Genomic DNA, 20431 nt, shown 5'->3' on the forward strand with positions numbered 1-20431 from the left:
ATTTCTCGTAAATAATTAAATTGTGTTAAAGTACGTAATTTCTCGTAATTAACTTAATTGTGGTAAAGTACGTAATTTCTCCGTAATAACTAAATTGTGGTAAAGTACGTAATTTCTCCGTAATAACTAAATTGTGTTAAAGTACGTAATTTCTCGTAATTAACTAAATTGTGTTAAAGTACGTAATTTCTCCGTAATTAACTAAATTGCGCTAAAGTACGTAATTTCTCGTAATAACTAAATTGTTTAAGAGTACGTAACACTTATGAGTGCGAGTTCATTTACGTTTTTACCATTTCTTACTTGAAAAAGTGTGAATGTGAGCGAGCCTAGTATGGATTGTCGATTGAAATCTCACGGCTTTGTCGATACAAATTTATGATTCTGTTTCATATGATAAATAATTCACTTCTTTCGACTTATATTTGTTAGTATGGATGCATAAACTCGATATAGTCGCCCTCATTATTTTGAGGTAATCTAACTACTTTAATATGTTTGCTTTTTTATGTTTTTTTTAATCGGTAAATACCTCGAGATATTTTGTTGAATATTTAAGCTCCAATTTTATTCTTTGAAAGTGACCTCCCTTCAGTTATAAGAGGTGAATAATTAATAGTATTTTATTAACTTTAAAACAGGATATTGATTTAAAGCAATTATGATTTTTACGATTATTATTACCGACGCTCGTTGTGTGTTTAAGAGTATTTCCGTGTAGGTGTGATAGCAGAAAGATGTATAGCTCTTACTCGAGTGATATATAAGAAGCATTTCTTTTTTACACCCACCTTATAAGTGTAATCTGTACATAACCAAAAAGAATGCAACGCTGACAAGTGTTAAAAAGAGAATTCTCAATGCAGAAAGCCAAGTTGTAAATAAGGTCTAGAGGATTCGGTGGAGTCGAGGATAATACTCGCTACATTTTCTGGCTTCGCAGGTCTGTTTAGATTAGCCTATATGACTGCTATGACTGTGTTTACTAGCATGACATTCCTAGTTATTTTAGTCGTATTTACGCTCGATCGCCGATCATCGTGTGACACATTTCTATTTCGAAGCGTAATGCACACCTTGATCGGCGAATCGGACGATGTTTAACCCACGTTAGCCTGGTGGTGGTTCTCCTTATACGAGGACACGTCATCTCTGGCATCTTTCGGCAAGTTTGAGTGCTTTTAAATTACAATTCATTTACTTTATCATGTTTTTCGTAAGCAAATTCAGTCTAGATCCATTATGTGATTGGTTGTTCAAGATGAAACTGAAGAAACGCTCAACTTTGCCAAAAGACGCTGGAGATTCTCTAACTAATCCAAAGAGTTGTTTATCCTTATATAAGAGAACATTTAAATTTTGAGACTATCAATTAGAAAAGGGACCTACTTTATTCCCCACCGATGATCTTTCATGAAGGGATAAATACTATTTGGAAATACTTGCCTGAAATATGTTTAAATTTGATAAAGATTTCACTGTAATGCTGCATGTCGAAGCTATAACCGCTTCTCTAACAAACCCTAACAGACTCGTATGTCTCTGGTGCTGCTTTGGTAGGTGCTATGCCACGCAACCCTCCGCCTCCCTTAGCCGTAGAACAAACTGAACCGAGTTTTGTCATCACTTACACCCCTACTACCACCGAGCATTCGCTCGCCAATGCACTCTCCGCTGGTACCTCAACTCCTGCTGATCCTATTCCCACTCCTGCGCACTCTCTAAATCCTGCCGCCTCACAAAATCCCTCGGGAATGATGCACGAAGATGCAGCAGGTTCTGTTGGGGTTACCAACTACACTAGACTAGACACCAGCGAAGCAAGCGGCCTCGTCTCTTCCGACAGGTTAGCCGAGGAGTCCCGTCCCCTACCGCCCCGCCAACTCCATCACCAAAATGCATCGACAAGTCAGGAGAAGACTCGCCCCGGAGTTCCGCATCGTGCCGCATCCATCGAAAACGGCTCGCAGCGTCGGGGCGCTGCGGATAATCCGCGGAAAGTGAATAGTGTTGGATACTCTTCGGTGGGCGACGGTGACGTTAGAAACCAGTGGAATGCCAGTGCCAAAAGAGACAGTGTAGATATTAGAGATGCTATAACACCTCTCCAGTCCAATATGGGAAGTATACCGGCCATACCGACGTTCAGGATCGTCACCAAGTCTCACACGGCCGTCCAGAAGGACGACGATACTTCCAGGAAGTTTGTCGCCGATGGTAAAACCCAAAAGTTCAGCGATGGAGATAAGTTTGGTTCAAAGAGTAAAGGTTTGGGTAATCCCCTGTCCAGGGGTCGTCTGATCCACCAAGACGACGTCGATTTTGACGACGATTTAGACATAAACGAAGACATGTTCGAGCCTAGGCAACTGTTTGGCCTCTCTTCCTCCTCTGTAAACTTGAGTGGAAACAGTAACTTGTCGGCGACCGAGAATGGTCACGAGGCGGCTGTTTCTTCTACCCCAGTCGGTGGTTCTTTGCCGCAACCAGTACCTAGGAGACTCGCTCCAAACGCAGAAGGTTCGGGTGGAGTTCCAGTTCCTGTTCCGAGGAACCAGTTAAACAGGAGGCAGGCTCCGGTTCCTCCCAAAATGGAAGAGAAGAGAGAGACTCAAGTTAACGACCGGGAGTCCATAGATATAAAACTTGACCACAAGGGAAGCGTGGATGTTCCCCGTGAATCGGTAATATCCGAAGCGGAGCAGTTCGAGAAGCTAATGCAGCAGGGTCCCGACGAGGAATTCAAAGTGCACGTGTCCAGCGTGGCAAACCTGGATCCAGACATGCTGTCGTTACTCTCCGAGGAGTGCGTGGACGAGGGACGGCCAAAGTCTCTCTCCTTGAACTCCAGCAGTGCCTCGGAGACTAGCGACGCTTCCCGCGAGGTCAGCGAAGCCTTCGGGAGGCGGGTTGGCGTAAGCCCCGGCGAAACCAGTAGCAGAGCGACTCTTCGCCCTCCCTCTCCCCCGACCAAAACCATCGAGGCTCAGACGACGGCCAGTAGTTACCGAGCGGGTTACTTGTCCATGATCGCTCAGATGGCAGACTGGGACGACCCGGTGTCTTACGACACAGATTCCGACGACGAAAACCAGAAAGACTCTTCCCCACCAAACTTGCCTGCCCACAGACCCGGACAATATCCTACCAGCGCTGCTGTGGCGGCGAGGGGGTCTGACCAGGGTGGAAATGACTTCATCTCTCCTCTGTGCTCTGATACAGGTTTGCATGAAGTTCAAAGTGGTTCGGTCAGTATTCGGCTCTGTTTACATATCCAGACGTTTACATGAATGTTTCAGTGGTTCGACTCTTGGCTTAGCCGTCTTCTTTTCCTTTTAGAACACTCGTGTTAAATCCAGCGTACGTATTGGTTACAGATAAATAGGCATTACGAAAATAAGTGTTTAAGTAATGGAAAGGTTTCTCTTTAAAAACAAAGTATCATTTTCTGTTTTCTGTTCATTCTAGGTAATTATCAATTTCATATTTCTAAATTTTGATAAAATTTGTATTGTCAATATGTTAAATTTAGATTCTTTGGGAAAATGAGATAGTTTATATTCAATTAAATCTTGATTTTAAAATTTCCAACCTTACAGTAAAGTTATCTTTGCTCATCAAGCAATTATTCGGTTGCAAGTGGCAACTGTTTAGAATATATCTTTTATTCTTCAGAAGATCTGACGGTTAAAGAAAGTTTTAAAGACTCGGTGGTATTAACGACGTACCTCTAACGAGATGGTTACGTTTCTGGATCAGTTTGTTTAAAAAGATGAGGAAAAAGTAAAAGATTTCAAAAGATTTCAACTGATATTCCATTGCCAAGTCAAAACAGAAGTTATATTTAACTTGTTTATGCTTTCTCGTGTTACTTAAAAGGTTTGTTTATTGAAGACTGTGCGTATTTTCATTGCCAAGGTAAAACAGAAATTATATATTTAACTTATTTATGCTTCATGTTACATGAAAGGTTGTTGTAGTTACGTGAAATTTAATTCATTGCGTAAAATGTCTCTCTAATTGCGTAAAATGTTTACGTAATTCTTTAGAAAGTTTATATAACTGCGTTAAAACTTTACGTACTTATGTGAAATGTTTACCTACAGTAGTTGTGTAAAACGTTAACATAGTTCCATAAAAAGTTTCCTTAGTGTTACAAAAGTACAATCGAATACGGCTAAGGCAATTCATATATAGTAATCTCTTCCATTCATAATTGTTACTTTTATTTATATTAAATTTTCCACAATTTCCAAAACGACCAGAAACATTTCAGAAACTTTTTCTCTGTCTGGATATGCCAGAGTGAATACTGATTAGGGAATATTTGTGAATTCATTTTAAGAACCACCGATCTCCTACCCGGCTAATTTTGTCATCTAGTCGAACCTCTGGTTAATATATCAACAATCATTTGAGATGTTAATGAATTGGAGGCTGTTATATAATTTTGATTTGACTTTTATATGATTTTGAATTTGCAAGATGCCTCTTACAGTAAGTTTCCAGAAATAAGTTTTAACTTGTAAATGTAAAACTGTATTTCATCAAGAGAAAATAGCCGTAGGCTAACCCAGTCTCGGTACGCATATACCCCCGACGGAACGTACAATCCGTTCGGAATTAGTCACGCGTTGAATGTTCTTCCGAAAGGCCGTCGGAGATCGGTGGCGTAAACGTGCGTACCGCAAACGGAAAGAATTGGCAATCTGCCGTCACTTGGAGAGATGCTCGTCATTCCGTTTGCGATGCCGACATCCTTCCGTCTAACCTTTCAATTTCAGGTCGGTGGTGGGAAGTAGATGTAAGATTATGGTTATTCCAGGAATTTCAGTATTGTAGCTCTTGCTATACTCTTCTGAAATCTATCAGTGGCTTCATAATATTAGTAGAATTAATCTTTTATTTCATATTTCTTACATTTTTTTTCCCCTAACAGGACTGGTACGCTAAGACTTATGTCGAGATTGTGCCTCAAAGTACGGGTTTTTCAAAGATGTTTTCTAAGTTTTCAAAGTACGGGTTTTTCAAAGATGTTTTTTAAGTTTTCAAAGTACGGGTTTTTCAAAGATGTTTTTTAAGTTTTCAAAGTACGGGTTTTTTCAAAGATGTTTTTTAAGTTTTCAAAGTACGGGTTTTTCAAAGATGTTTTCTAAGTTTTCAAAGTACGGGTTTTTCAAAGATATTTTCCAAGTTTTCAAAATAATGTGACGTACTTTGAGGCAGGAACCCATATACTATTTACTTACTAATTGCTATTTTTATGGTGCAAGTATGGTCAGACATTTTCTAAGACATTTTAATTTTAAATCAAATGATTCCTTTTTTATGTACTCCAGCCTTTGAACAGAATTCATTGGGAATTTGAAATCAGAATATCAATTTTTTTTTTCTATTGTCGGGGAAAATATCGTGGAAATCAGAGGACTTTGAAATAATAAAAACATGTATACAGGAAGACCCAGAGACCTATATTAATACTCAAAATACTGTATTATAAAACCTCATTAAATCAGACTTGGTTAACAATATTTTATATAAATGTATCTAAAATTATTTTATAATATATTGTCAACCTTTGAAAGATAAGAAAAAGCCATGATATTATCAAAGAATTTAGAATTTGTAAATTATTCTCTCTCTCTCTCTCTCTCTCTCTCTCTCTCTCTCTCTCTCTCTCTCTCTCTCTCTCTCTCTCTCTCTCTCTCTCTCTCTACAATTATTTTATAATATATTGTCAACCTTTGAAAGATAAGAAAAAGCCATGATATCAAAGAATTTAGAATTTGTAAATTATTCTCTCTCTCTCTCTCTCTCTCTCTCTCTCTCTCTCTCTCTCTCTCTCTCTCTCTCTCTCTCTCTCTCTCTCTCTCTCTACAATAATTTTATAATATATTGTCAACCTTTGAAAGATAAGAAAAAGCCATGATATTATCAAAGAATTTAGAATTTGTAAATTATTCTCTCTCTCTCTCTCTCTCTCTCTCTCTCTCTCTCTCTCTCTCTCTCTCTCTCTCTCTCTCTCTCTCTCTCTCTCCCTCTCTCTCTCTCTCTCTCTCTCTCACTGCTGCGTGATGAAATAGAAAGCGTGGACCAGGAGAAAGATCTCCATTATTATCAACAAGGATTCGAAGTTCACCAAACAGAGCATAAAAGCTGAGAAGCACAAAACCTAATAGGTTACATAAAGAGACATTTTAAATACAGAAACAAAGTTTCTCTTTATAATTTATCTATGAAAGATCTGTTTTATTGTTGTTACGGTTCTTAAATGACTTTATTTTAATTGTTCATTACTTCTCATATAGTTTATTTATTTCCCGACAGTATTTCCTTTCCTCAATGGGCTATTTATCCCTGTTGGAGCCCGTGGGCTTATCCTGCTTTTCCAAGTAGGGTTGTAGCTTAGCTAGTAATAATAATAATAATAATACATACATACATACATACATATACCAAGGCACTTCCCCCAATTTGGGGGGTTAGCCGACATCAACAAAGAAACAAAAACAAAAAGGGGACCTCTACTCTCTACGTTCCTCCCAGCCTAATAATAATAATAATAATAATAATAATAATAATAATAATAATAATAATAAAGCTATCAAACATTGGTGCCTATGGTTTGCAATATACTTTTTTTCTAAGTCATGTACGTATGTCGAAAATGACCACGCCTAATTTTATACCCATATCGTCACCCTCGTAAACTAACTGCCGAAATCATTTTCTCCACTTGTTGGGAAATAAAAAAAAACTTCATTTCCCAATTCTTTATATCATTGTATTGAGCTTCAATTAACAAATTCTAATTCACAAATGATTCTGTTAACCCTTTTACCCCCAGGCTCTTTGGAAATTTCTAACCCTTAACCCCCAGGGGGTTATTTTTTTCCCCAGCACATTTTGTAGTACAGTATATTTTTTATAAATTGCTCTAACAGCCTTAATTTTTGTCATAGAGAGGTCAGGTTGGTCTCATTCTCTTGGAAAATGCCTGAATTTTCTCAAAAAATTATCAAAGATATGAAAAAAATAATTTATAGCATTTTTTTTTGCAAGGACGTACCGGTACGTCCATGGGGGTAAAGGGATGGGTTTTGTGAAACGTACCAGTACGTCCTTTGGGGGTAAAAGGGTTAAGAATTTGTGAATTGAAGCTCAAGACAATGGTATAAAGAATTAGGAAATGAGAGGGTTTTTTTTTATTTCCCAACAAGTGGAGAAAATGATTTAGGCAGGTAGTTCATGAGGGTGACGATATTATAAACCGTTCGGCTCCATCATAATCATTATGATTGTTAGAACATGAATTGTTTTATCTCGTGTACTTCAAGTTTACTTCAAGCCCTAATTCCTCTCCTGTCTTTATCCTGAAAAGGTCTGCTCCTCTCCCATTCCCATCACTTGCCCGGACCATAATCCCTCGTAGTTTCCTCACTGGGAATTTTCTCGAGATATTTCCGCCGCGGATCGTGGCGTTCCGTAGCTCGGTCTGTTACAGATCTCCGTTTTCTTTGAAATATTTTAGAATTTAAAAGCTATATTGTAGTTCTGTAGATCACTGTATTTTGAAATCGCTTATATTTATGCCTGAATAGTGTCGGTGAAAAGAGCTGACATTGCATATTACGCGATGTAGGCAATGCTGTATTTTACCCCAGTTGTACTTAGGTGCTGAGTGGCCTTATTGCTCCAACAGTAGAGTATATATTCCACATAAATGTAATCCAATCGTACACTTCCGCTCGACAAAACTCGGTCTTCGGAGGAAACGAATGCATCATGTGTAGTTTTGCTTATGTAGACATTAGAAAAATTGAATTTAGAATTGCTAAACTGCTTACTAGATTACTTAAACCTTGCTATAAATATCTTAGAGGTTAAAGAATGTTTATTTAAATACTTCCATAGTATCGATAAATATTCACCAGGTGTTTATCAACAAAGTCGGCAAGTTTACAGCAAAGAAGTTTGTATAACCTTAATTTTCCTCTATTAGAGGCGATTTATTCTACGTAAACGTTAAGGAAGATGGTTGGGAAGGTCTTGAATCCTTACGCGGCACCGTATAGATCACGTACATTTCAAGTTCATTTTCTCTATATGCCATGAAACGACCTCGTGTTCACCTCACTTCGATTGCAGAGCTCCAACAGGGACTTTCGCCTCACTAAAAGGACTTCAGAACATAATTTCTCGTTGCGGAAGAATATTATCTGAAATATTGTTCGTGAGTGATCTGACCAGCGGACATTACTATCTTCTTAGCCAAAGTTATCCCTACGTTATGGGGTTGGTTGCCCGATTCACCCTCTCCAATGCTTTCTATCAAAGGCACCCTTTCACTAAACCTCTTCTCTCCATATGATCCTTCATCTTATCTTGCCATCTAATTCTTTCCCTCTCTCTTGATCTTCTCACCCTAACAGTTTCCTCTGAAGCCCTCCTCACTCCCTCTCCACCTCTTCTTCTTCTTCTTCTTCTTCTTCTTCTTCTTCTTCTTCTTCTTCTTCTTCTTCGTCTACATCTTTTCCCACTTCTATGTGAGGTCGATGTTTCTGGTCAGCTTTCTCCATCTGCCTCTGTCTCACCCTAACAGTTTCCTCCCAAGCCCTCCTCACTCCCTCTCCACCTCTTTTTCCTCTTCCTCTTCTTCCTCTTCTTCTTCCTCTTCTTCTTCTTCTTCTTCTTCTTCTTCTTCTTCTTCTTCGTCTACATCTTTTCCCACTTCTATGTGGGATCGATGTTTCTGGTCAGCTTTCTCCATCTACCTCTGTCCCACACCTCATCACCGGTTAATCCCTCTGATCGAAGGTCATCCTTGATACAGTCCACTCCCTCCCCACCATCCATCCTCGACACATGGCCATACCATCTCATTCATGCCATTCTTATCATATCTATAATCTATACTACGCCAGCCATTCTTATTTCCTCATTTTCCAATCTTTCAGCATTCTCATCTCTGTTTTCTCAAGCTCTGCTTCCTCGTCTTAAAAGCCTACTTTTCTGATCCATACGTTAACACTGGTCTTATTACTGTCCTATAGGTCTTGAATTTCAGCTTGATTGGTTTACCCACTGGTCACGATCTCGCTAGTCCATTTCTTTTAGCAAGGCAGATTTGCACCGACTCGCAGCGGTGCCCTTTTGGCTCGGAAAAGTTTCCTGATCGCTGATTGGTTAGAATTATCTCGTCAAACCAATCAGCGATCAGGAAACTTTTCCGAGCTAAAAGGGCACCGCTGTGAGTCGGTGCAAATCTGCATCGCTAAAAGAAATAGACTATAGTTAGTTGTGAAATGGAGATAGGACTTATGTTTTGAGTTCTTTTAGAACCTATGGTGGCATGATTGATAGCAACCTTGTTTTTCATTTGAGAGACTAATGTGTAATCCCAAAGTAAAGGAAGAATCTATATATATATGTATACACGTGTGTGTATAATTCTTGGGGAGGGAAAATTGAAAAGACTTGATTAGGCTGCGTGCTTTTATCATACTGGCGACACCGTTTGACTCGCAGTGAGAATAGGTATACAAGGATATTGTATTTTTATAGAAGCTAAGCCCTTGATTCCCGATAATACATACATACATATACCAAGGCACTTCCCCCAATTTTGGGGGGGTAGCCGACATCAACAAATGAAAAAAAAAAAAAAAAAAGGGGGACCTCTACTCTCTACGTTCCTCCCAGCCTAACAAGGGACTCAACCGAGTTCAGCTGGTACTGCTAGGGTGCCACAGCCTACCCTCCCCCGTTATCCACCACAGATGAAGCTTCATAATGCTAAATCTCCTACTGCAGCTACCTCCGCGGTCATCTAAGGCATCGGAGGAAGCAGCAGGGCCTACCGGAACTGCGTCACAATCGCTCGCCATTCATTCCTATTTCTAGCACGCTCTCTTGTGGAATATAAAAAAAGATGTAGGATTGCTGGAAAACAAACCATTACTTAATGTAAACCATCACTTTTGGTACAGGTAATTATAAAGAAGTCCAGTATATTTCTATAGGTAACGTTGTTGATATTGATTACTGTCTTTGCCTCTGACCAACGGATTCTGTGACTTCGACTAAGCCAATGGACATCCAAACCATTATTAAAAGAGCCCCTTGGGGTAGCTAACTGATGCTGTCTTGTCCTGACTAATATGTCTATACAGTAATACCAATTTTTACGTTTGAGATTTGACGTACTGGACTTCAGTGCTAAATTTACAAAATTTAAAAGTTAACGTCGTTTTTCCCATTACGTCCGTATATGAGTCATAAAATGAGGAAGCTTGTTCATGTATCTGGTTGAACTTTTTCATGTTTTTTACTTGTAAAGGAAATATATTAATCGCTTTATGTCGCGGAAGTCCGACTTTTTACGTCGGAAATTGCCCTACATCTCGTAGAACCAATTAACGACGCAGGGTGGCATATTACTGTGAAGGTTTGCCTTACATAAAACAAGTTACGTTCTGAATAAGGAATACTATATACTGTATCACATTATATAGTCTTGCTTTCGTACCATTCCCAGTACAGCAAGTGGTATGATATCCGCGCATTGATACTATCTTTCTAATACTATACGTCAGTAAGGCAATTTTTGACGTTCATTTTACTAATTTTCGACTTTTCCAATACAGTATAGATATTTATTATTATTATTATTATTATTATTATTATTATTACTAGCTAAGCTACAACCCTAGTTTGAAAACAGGATGCTATTATTATACTCAAGGCCTCCAACAGGGAAAAATAGCCTAGTGAGGAAAGGAAATAAACTATATGCGATGTAATGAACAATTAAAATAAGATATAAGAACAGTAACAGCATTAAAACATCTTTTCATATATAAACTATAAAATGAGATTTAAGTAAGACTGTTCAACATAAAAAAACATTCTCTGCAAGTTTAAACTTAAGTTCTACCGATTCAACTACCAGATTAGGAAGATCATTTCACAACCTGGTCACAGCTGGAATGAAACTTCTAGAGTACTGCGTAGTATTCTCATCGTTCAAGCAATTGCTTCGTAATTATTTCAAATATTCGTACCTCCAATCAATTTCTCATTTACCGTTCAAAACTTCTTTTTATTATTCTTCCCATTAACCCTTTTACCCCCAGGCTATTTGGAACTTTCCAACCCTTAACCCCCAGGGGTTATTTTTTTTCAAGCACATATTACAGTATATTTGTTTCAAATTGCTCTAACAGCCTTAATTTTCATCATAGAGAGGTCAGGTTGGTCTCATTCTCTTGGAAAATGCCTGAATTTTCTCAAAAAATTTTCAAAAATATGCAAAAAAAAACAAATTTAAATAGTAGTTTTTTGCAAGAACATACCGGTACGTCCAAGGGGGTAAAGGGATGAGTTTTTTGAAACGTACCAGTACGTCCTTTTGGGGGTAAAAGTGTTAATTCTTTGAGATTGTCGCAAATGATACCGCATCCAAGCCGAATAGGTCACATGTCCGAGGAGAGAATTGAACTTAAAATGTAACGGTTAGTGTTTTGCTAATGATTTCAAATGAGGTTTTGCTTATATAATATTTTTTTTTTTTTTTTTTTTTTTTTTTTTTTTTTTTATGTAAGAGTTGACATATTGGGAACTAATTTTATCAAATATATCTTGAACCTTTTGAATTTATCTTGAAAAATATGACTATTTATATATTATCCGCCATGCTGGAGAAGGGTAAATTTTTTTTCACTTTCATTATCTAGGGAAAAAGTAATTCATACATATTGTATTGGTTCAGATACTGCATAAATGTAAGTAAATTGCCATGGTCTTTAGCGTTTTAGGAAAAAATTTAATTCTTCGATACAGTATATTTCCTATAATTGGAAATCGGAAATCTTATTTTTTGTATATATCAGCTTTGTAGGAAAAGGAAACTTTATATGAGTCTTTCAGTCGAGAAACATGCCAAGCGCCATTTTTAAAATATGTCAGAAATCGCGATTGAAAATTGCCAATTTTCAAATTATTTATATTATTATTATTATTATTATCATTATTATCAATATAATAATAATTATTATTATTATTATTTATATCATTATTATTATCATTATTATTATTATTAATATCATCATTATCATTATTATTATCATTATTATTATTATTAATATTATTATTATTACTATTATTATTTTTCAATCGCGATTTCTGACACTTTTTAAAAATGGCGCTTGGCACGTTTCTCGACTGAGAGACTCATATATTCTGAAGTTTGTCTGACACGTGAATGAGAACGGATGGCGTTGAGCTACCAAGTGACGCTGGATGAGACAGTAGGGTTAACCCTTTTACCCCCCAGGCTATTTGGAAATTTCCAACCCTTAACTCCCAGGGGGTTATTTTTTTCAAGCACATTTTGCAGTATATTTTTTTCAAATTGCTCTAACAGCCTTAATTTTTGTCATAGAGAGGTCAGGTTGGTCTCATTCTCTTGGAAAATGCCTGAATTTTCTCAAAAAATTATCAAAAATATGCAAAAAAAAATTAAATAGTAGTTTTTTGCAAGGATGTACCGGTACGTCCAAGGGGGTAAAGGGATGAGTTTTGTGAAACGTACCAGTACGTCCTTTGGGGGTAAAAGGGTTAAGCGCCTCTGTAGGTAGAAAATATCTGAGGGAATGAGTGAAGATTTGATAGTGTGAATCTGTACTGTAGCAGGTAGGAAATAGTACTGTATAGTCGTACCCCGTAGCTCACGACGTAACGGGAAGGACGATAACCATGAAAAGTTAATCCCTACAAGCAACTTTATATTACTGCTAATACAATGAGTTTCAATAGTTCAACTTTTCTTATTCTCTATTCTATTAATTTGTACATAATTAATTGTAGAAATTAAAAACAAACATTTTATATTTTTATATCATGACTATTTCTTAACAAAAAAGTTATTTATTCTTATAGCGTCTTAACAAATTAAAATTTTTATATTACATCATAACAGAAAGTGTAATTTACCCATCATTCTTTTTATTATTATTAGCAAAACGTGATAGTTCCCTATTCTTGACATTTTTTTAGTAACAGACATGAACTAGTAAACGACTTATTTCACGGCTAGTTTTTGATAAAATAGTTATTTATTCTTATAGCGTCGTAACAAATTAAAATTTTTATATTATATCATAACAGAAAGTGTAATTTACCCATCATTCTTTTTATTGTTATTAGCAAAACGTGATAGTTCCCTATTCTTGAAATGTTTTTAGTAACACAGACATGAAGTAGTAAACGACGAGAGTCACGTCTGTAGAATTTGAGATTGTCAGTTGGTAGCCTAGTTTAGCTAACATTAATCTGTAACGGTCTTTCAAGTCGCGTAAGGAAATGCGCATGCGCACAGTCGTTGAATATTGTTCTCTGCATTTCGACTTCATTGAGTCACCAGTAGACCTTGTTTAAAGGCTTTTTCAGTTTGGAATGAAAGACGAAAGTCTGACGCAAGAGGAGAACATTCGGGTTAAAAGATGAAAGTCTGATGTAAGAACATTTGGATTAAAAGATGAAAGTCTGATGTAAGAACATTTGGATTAAAAGATGAAAGTCTGATGTAAGAGGAGAACATTTAGATTAAAAGATGAAAGTCTGATATAAGAGGAGAACATTTGGATTAAAAGATGAAAGCCTGATATAAGAGGAGAACATTTGGATTAAAAGATGAAACTCTGATGTAAGAGGAGAACATTTGGATTAAGAGATGAAAGTCTGATATATGAGGAGAACATTTGGATTAAGATATGAAAGTCTGATATAAGAGGAAAATGTCCGACAATGCAGATTACCCACTTCCTGATGGCCAATTTTAATAACTATTTAACAGTTAGCTCGCAGAATAATTCGTCATAATTTGAAGAATGTTTGTGGCTGGTTTTAATAAGGAATTTTTTATAAGTTTTCCCTTTTTTATGTTCTTGATATTTTCTTGGTTTTAAAATCTTTTGGTATGATACTATAGAATAATGCTCCTCCCTACGTACAGTTGTTTATCTTTTTGACCCCTAACTTTAATCTATTTTTTCCCTGTAAGGTAACTTATAGGCTTCCTATACATGTGTTGAACATGAAAAACTACTTGCAAGCTCCTGATACATGTATTGAACGCCAAAAAACTACTTATTTCCTCCCAATACACGTATTGAACACAAAAAACTACTTATAAGCTCCCTATACACGTATTTAACATGAAAAACTACTTATAAACTCCCTACACACGTATTGAACGCCAAAAAACTACTTATAAGCTTCCTATACACATATTAAACATAAAAAAAACTACTCATATGTTCCCTATACACGTATTGAACACGAAAAACTACTTATAAGCTTCCTATACATGTATTAAACATAAAAAACTACTCATAAGCTCCCTATACACGTATTGAATACGAAAAACTACTTGTAACATGTCATTGTATAAAAACTAGATCCCTGTACATGTAAAGTATGACACTTGATGATTATTTTGCAAATTTCAAGAATTCTAAGTTACGAAGAACACCGTCCTCCAGCCAATTTCAGTTCTCATTCACAAGTGAGTTGACCCTATACTCCGTGATGTAAATTCACAGATAATGAATTTAGTAACTAGAAATGTCGTAGACTCGTCCTCCTTTCGAAGAGTTTCATTCTCGCCGCGATCGAATTGGTGTCTGAGCTTCATGATTACTTTGTTGCGAGAAATATTTTTAACCCTTTTACCCACAGGCTATTTGGAAATTTCCAACCCTTAACCCCCAGGGGTTATTTTTTTTCAAGCACATTTTGCAGTATATATTTTTTTAAATTGCTCTAACAGCCTTAATTTTTGTCATAGAGAGGTCAGGTTGGTCTCATTCTCTTGGAAAATGCCTGAAGTTTCTCAAAAGATTATCGAAAATATGAAGAACAAAAAATTTAAATAGTAATTTTTTGCAAGGACGTACCGGTACGTCCATGGGGGTAAAGGGATGAGTTTTGTGAAACGTACCAGTACGTCCTTTGGGGGTAAAAGGATTAATATATTTTCTTTTTGCTTCTGTTTACTGTTCTCCTTTTTTAGCTTTTTATTTAATATTCATTTATCATCCTGTCATTTTGTCAGCTGATGATGATAATTTAAGTGATAAATAAGGAGAGAAGATAGTTATATGACCGACTATAGTCCATTTCTTTTAGCGAGGCAGATTTGCACCGACTCGCAGCGGTGCCCTTTTAGCTCGGAAAAGTTTCCTGATTGCTGATTGGTTAGAATTATCTTGTCCAACCAATCAGCGATCAGGAAACTTTTCCGAGCTAAAAGGGCACCGCTGCGAGTCGGTGCAAATATGCCTCGCTAAAAGAAATGGACTATAGATAAGGTACCATCGTGATGGTGTCCATCTTTCCGTCTACTTCCATACTATCTACTCTCTAGTATTTTCCTACTTGACTTTCCAACTCCTCTTGTATGTCCTTAACATTTTCATTCATCATAGTGGGGCAGACCCATTGATGCTTTAATATATTGTAAAAATATAATTGATATCCCCGTTGATATTTACGTAATTTGCCGATATCCAGTCCGTGGCTAGGACTCTTTATTACAGTCTGCCTTCCCGACCCTCTCTTATATGAATTTCGGTATTAAACGTCATAAATTACGAAGTTTATTTTAATGTTTTCAAATCCGTAAGTTCAGTTTTATCAATTTGTTTATTAAATTATATTTTTCAGTTTATCACCTTTCAAATCCGTAAGTTCAGTTTTATCACTTTGTTTATTAAATTATATTTTTGTTTATCACCATCACATTTTAGTTCAGTTTATAACTTATGTTTTAGTTCAATTTATAATTTTGTATTAAATTCTGGTCAAGTTTAGCACTTTTTTTTTATATTCAAGTTCAGTTTATCACTAAATTTTAGTTTAATTTAGCACTTTATTACATTTAATTCACTTTATAACTTTGTATATTATATTAGTCTGATATTTTACTGTTTATCACATTTTAATTTATTATATCACTTTCTTAACACTTTATTTTATCACTTTTTATTATATTATAGCTCAGTTTATCAATGGATTACTTGTTTCTTCCCTGTTTTATTAATAGGTTACTTATCTCTTCCTTATTTTATTGAGGGTCTTTTAAATTGAAGAGTTAATGAAGAATGTTTCCGATAAACAATTATATTTACAGTATTATTAACCAAAACCCCAGGCTATTTGGAACTTTCCAGCCCTTAACCCCCAGGGGTTATTTTTTTTCAAGCACATTTTGCAATATACATTTTTTAAATTGCTCTAACAGCCTTAATTTCTATCATAGAGAGGTCAGGCTGGTCTCATTCCCTTGGAAAATGCCTGAAGTTTCTCATAAAGTTATCAAAAATATGCAAAAAAAAATTTAGATAGCAGTTTTTTGCAAAGACGTACCGGTACGTCCATGGGGGTAAAGGGATGAGTTTTGTGAAACGTACCAGTACAGTACGTCCTTTGGGGGTAAAAGGGTTAAAGTCTCAATTACGTATTGCAATAGGGCAAAGAGTTTATCTTGCTGTAATTTTAATGAAAAATCATTACAGAAGCAGAATAGGACTCGTACCTCGATAATATTAGTAAGATTTTTGGGCTCAAGCCATGATGTCCTGAAGGAAGGTTCCTTCAGTAGCTTCCTTGGGCATATTTAACTACAGAAGGAACCTTCCATCAGGACGTCATGGCTATCTCACCAAAATATAGATCCGTTTTTTTTATATGCTTTAAAGAAGAACGGGATATTGACGTAAACGTATTTGAAAGTACGCACCCACAAAACTCGTGTTAATGTTATAATATGTATGTATATACGCTACATATCTGTATCTTTAGACTGTGTAATATGTCCTCAGTTTTTCAGGTAATTAGCTATTCCATTTTCTTATCCTCGTTCCAGACTCTCGGGTAAGCTGATATCTCTGTAATTCACTTATTTATATACTGTATTTTGCAGGCGAGTAGTCTGTGCGGATCTCATTGAAGTCGAAGCTAGCGCGTCATTCCATAAAACAAATTCCAATCTTTAAAACATCCGCTATCCCACAGATCACGAGGTGCAGACGCGCTCTGCCTGCTTCTCGTCCGAGACAAGCGAGGAGAGCAGCGACTCGTCAAACCGGAAAAGGGATGTTCCGCGTAGGAATAACGAAGGCGATGTCGAGGGCTCTAAATCTGGCTCCAGTTCGCCGTCCACCAGAAGTGTGACGAGTAGTTCGAGCGGCAGAAGCACGGAGAGCAGCGGCGATAGCGATAACGGCAAGGAGGACCGCGTCGGTGCTAAAAAACAGGAGGTGGAACGTGCTTCGTCTAAGAGCAGCAGTACTGCAAGTAGCATCAGTAGCTCGTCTAGTAGCGAGAGTAGCGAGGATGAAGACGACGAAGAAGCAGAGAGGCCGGTCGCCGGAAAGCCCCTGTCTGCGGAAGCTACGGTGAAGTTGGGAAATACTCCCGACAAGGAAGAAGCGATGGTCTTAGTGGAAGTCCTGCAGAAGGAACAAAAACACGACCAAGCCAGGAGAGGAGGAGACTCCGGTCCCGAGAAACGCTCCCGTAGAGATTTGACCTCCTCCGAGTCTTCCGAAGATTCGGAAGGAGACGTCGACGGAGATAAGGATCGGGACGACGTCAGGGATCCCAGGATTACGGCCAATTCCCCGCTGTCGTCCGTGAGGATTCCCGGCGCCAACGAGATCTCGAACAAGAGTCGAGACGAAAAACTGGCAATTCTTGCCAACGAAAAGGTGAGGAATGACGAGTCTGGAAATACCGGGATGTATTATACAGTACTGTAGATGTAGTTCATTTGTAAACTCTCCATGATTCTATGTTACATTTGAATTTTAAATTTTTCTTTGAATTGTGTTGTTATAAATTTTTTTATACATTAGCACATGTTAGATGGTTATATATACAAAACAGATCGAATACAATACTTACATGTGTCAGGGTTGAACTCAAAGAGTACAAAGAACACTTATTATTATTATTATTATTATTATTATTATTATTATTATTATTATTATTATTATTATTATTACAAACTGAACTATAACCCTAGTTGGAAAAGCAGGATGCTATATGCCCAAGTGCTCCAACAAGGAAAAAATAGCCCAATGTTGAAAGGAAACAAGGAAATAAATAAAGCACACACCGTGGCGTGCTTAGTACGGCTGAGGATAGCACAAGAAACAGCCATGTCTCTTTATTTCCTTATAACAAATGTTGAGAATTATGAGCCCCAATGGTAATACATACATATGTAGATAATAATTAAACTATAAGGCAATATATCACCGCAAATATATTGAGTTATAGATATCACAGGAATAATTAAAAATATTCCCTAAGCTTGTTACATACTCTCTTGCTTGAGGGTACACTCAGGCACACTACTCTATCTTGTTTCTCTTCCTCTTGTTGTTTCAAAGTTTTATTTTATATATAAAAGAACTAATTTAATGTTATTACTGTTTTGAAGATATTTTCTTTTGATTATTCATTACTTCTCTTGTAGTTTATTTATTTCCTTATTTCCTTCCCTCACTGGGCTATTTTTCCCTGTTGGAGCCCTTGGGCTAATAGCAGTATGCCTTTCCATCTAGAGTTGTAGCTTAGCTTGTAATAATAATAATAATAATAATAATAATAATGATAATAATAATAATATTACAAAAAAAAATATATCCTAATTACTATACACAATAAAATACATAATGTTTGTATACATTACATAGATTTAAAACCAAGTTAGCTTATGATATTACAATAAAGCATCAAAATTTATTTATATTTTTGTTACAGTAGATTTAAAACTAGACATTATATTGTATGAAAAGAATTGAAAGATTCAGAGACAAATTTTTTATCCCAAGTAATCCGATCGTTAATTTTCAATGTTTTGTTTTATTGAGATTTTGATCCTGTTTTCGAAGATAGGCCGAGACATTATTAAGTTTTCCACGAATGCAAAAAACCTTCGCTTAGCATCTTCAATGGCAGTGAGAAAGTGGTTTGTTAGGTCATGAAAAATACAGTAAAATTAAGGAAATACCAACTGTAAATACAGACGATAATGATTGTCAACTGTTTCTTCCAGCACGCACAATCCGCGACACGAAAGTCGAGATCCTGTTCTTCTTCCTCCTCTGCCTCCTCTGTTTTGTCTTCCTCGTCGAGCAGTTCTTCCATGAAGGGAGAGACGCGACGGGTGGCGCCGTCCGAGCGGGTGAGCATGCAGCTGTTCGTAAAACTTTAAGATAGGCACTCACGTCTTAACGAGAGGGACCACTTTTAATTAGATGACGAAGGTCCCACATGAGTTTGTATTGAGATCAGACCAAGAACCTTTTGATTAAAGAGATAAGGGCACTTGTAATCAGGCCACAAAAGGAGCTATGTACAATAGATTCGTAAAACTCTAGGATAGGCACTCGCGTCTAACGAGAGGGACCACTTTTAATTAGATGACGAAGGTCCCACATGAGTTTGTATCGAGATCAGACCAAGAACCTTTTGATTAAAGAGATAAGGGCACCGGTAATCAGGCCACAAAAGGAGCTATGTACAATAGATTCGTAAAACTCTAGGATAGGCACTCACGTCTAACGAGAGGGACCACTTTTTAACTAGATGACAAAGGTCCCACATGAGTTTGTATCGAGATCAGACCAAGGACCTTTTGATTAAAGAGATAAGGGCACCGGTGATCAGGCCACAAAAGGAGCTATGTACAATAGATTCGTAAAACTCTAGGATAGGCACTCACGTCTAACGAGAGGGACCACTTTTAATAAGATGACGAAGGTCCCACATGAGTTTGTATCGAGATCAGACCAAGAACCTTTTGATTAAAGAGATAAGGGCACCGGTAATCAGGCCACAAAAGGAGCTATGTACAATAGATTCGTAAAACTCTAGGATAGGCACTCACGTCTAACGAGAGGGACCACTTTTTAACTAGATGACAAAGGTCCCACATGAGTTTGTATCGAGATCAGACCAAGGACCTTTTGATTAAAGAGATAAGGGCACCGGTGATCAGGCCACAAAAGGAGCTATGTACAATAGATTCGTAAAACTCTAGGATAGGCACTCACGTCTAACGAGAGGGACCACTTTTAATTAGATGACGAAGGTCCCACATGAGTTTGTATCGAGATCAGACCAAGGACCTTTTGATTAAAGAGATAAGGGCACCGGTGATCAGGCACAAAAGGAGCTATGTACAATAGATTCGTAAAACTCTAGGATAGGCACTCGCGTCTAACGAAAGGGACCACTTTTAATTAGATGACGAAGGTCCCACATGAGTTTGTATTGAGATCAGACCAAGAACCTTTTGATTAAAGAGATAAGGGCACTAGTAATCAGGCCACAAAAGGAGCTATGTACAATAGATTCG

At 37.1% G+C, this 20431-nt stretch overlaps 1 protein-coding gene across 1 annotated transcript in view; it reads left to right on the forward strand.

Moving 5' to 3' along the window:
• Positions 1-20431, forward strand: part of LOC137633916 (serine-rich adhesin for platelets-like) — a 94119-nt gene that overhangs the window by 39986 nt on the left and 33702 nt on the right. The window contains 3 exon segments of the mRNA XM_068366152.1: positions 1531-3222; positions 17077-17771; positions 19127-19255. Of these exon segments, the coding sequence (XP_068222253.1) occupies positions 1531-3222; positions 17077-17771; positions 19127-19255 (2516 nt within the window).

This window comes from Palaemon carinicauda, chromosome 43, assembly GCF_036898095.1.
Source record: "Palaemon carinicauda isolate YSFRI2023 chromosome 43, ASM3689809v2, whole genome shotgun sequence".
NCBI classification, from domain to species: Eukaryota; Metazoa; Arthropoda; class Malacostraca; order Decapoda; family Palaemonidae; genus Palaemon; species Palaemon carinicauda.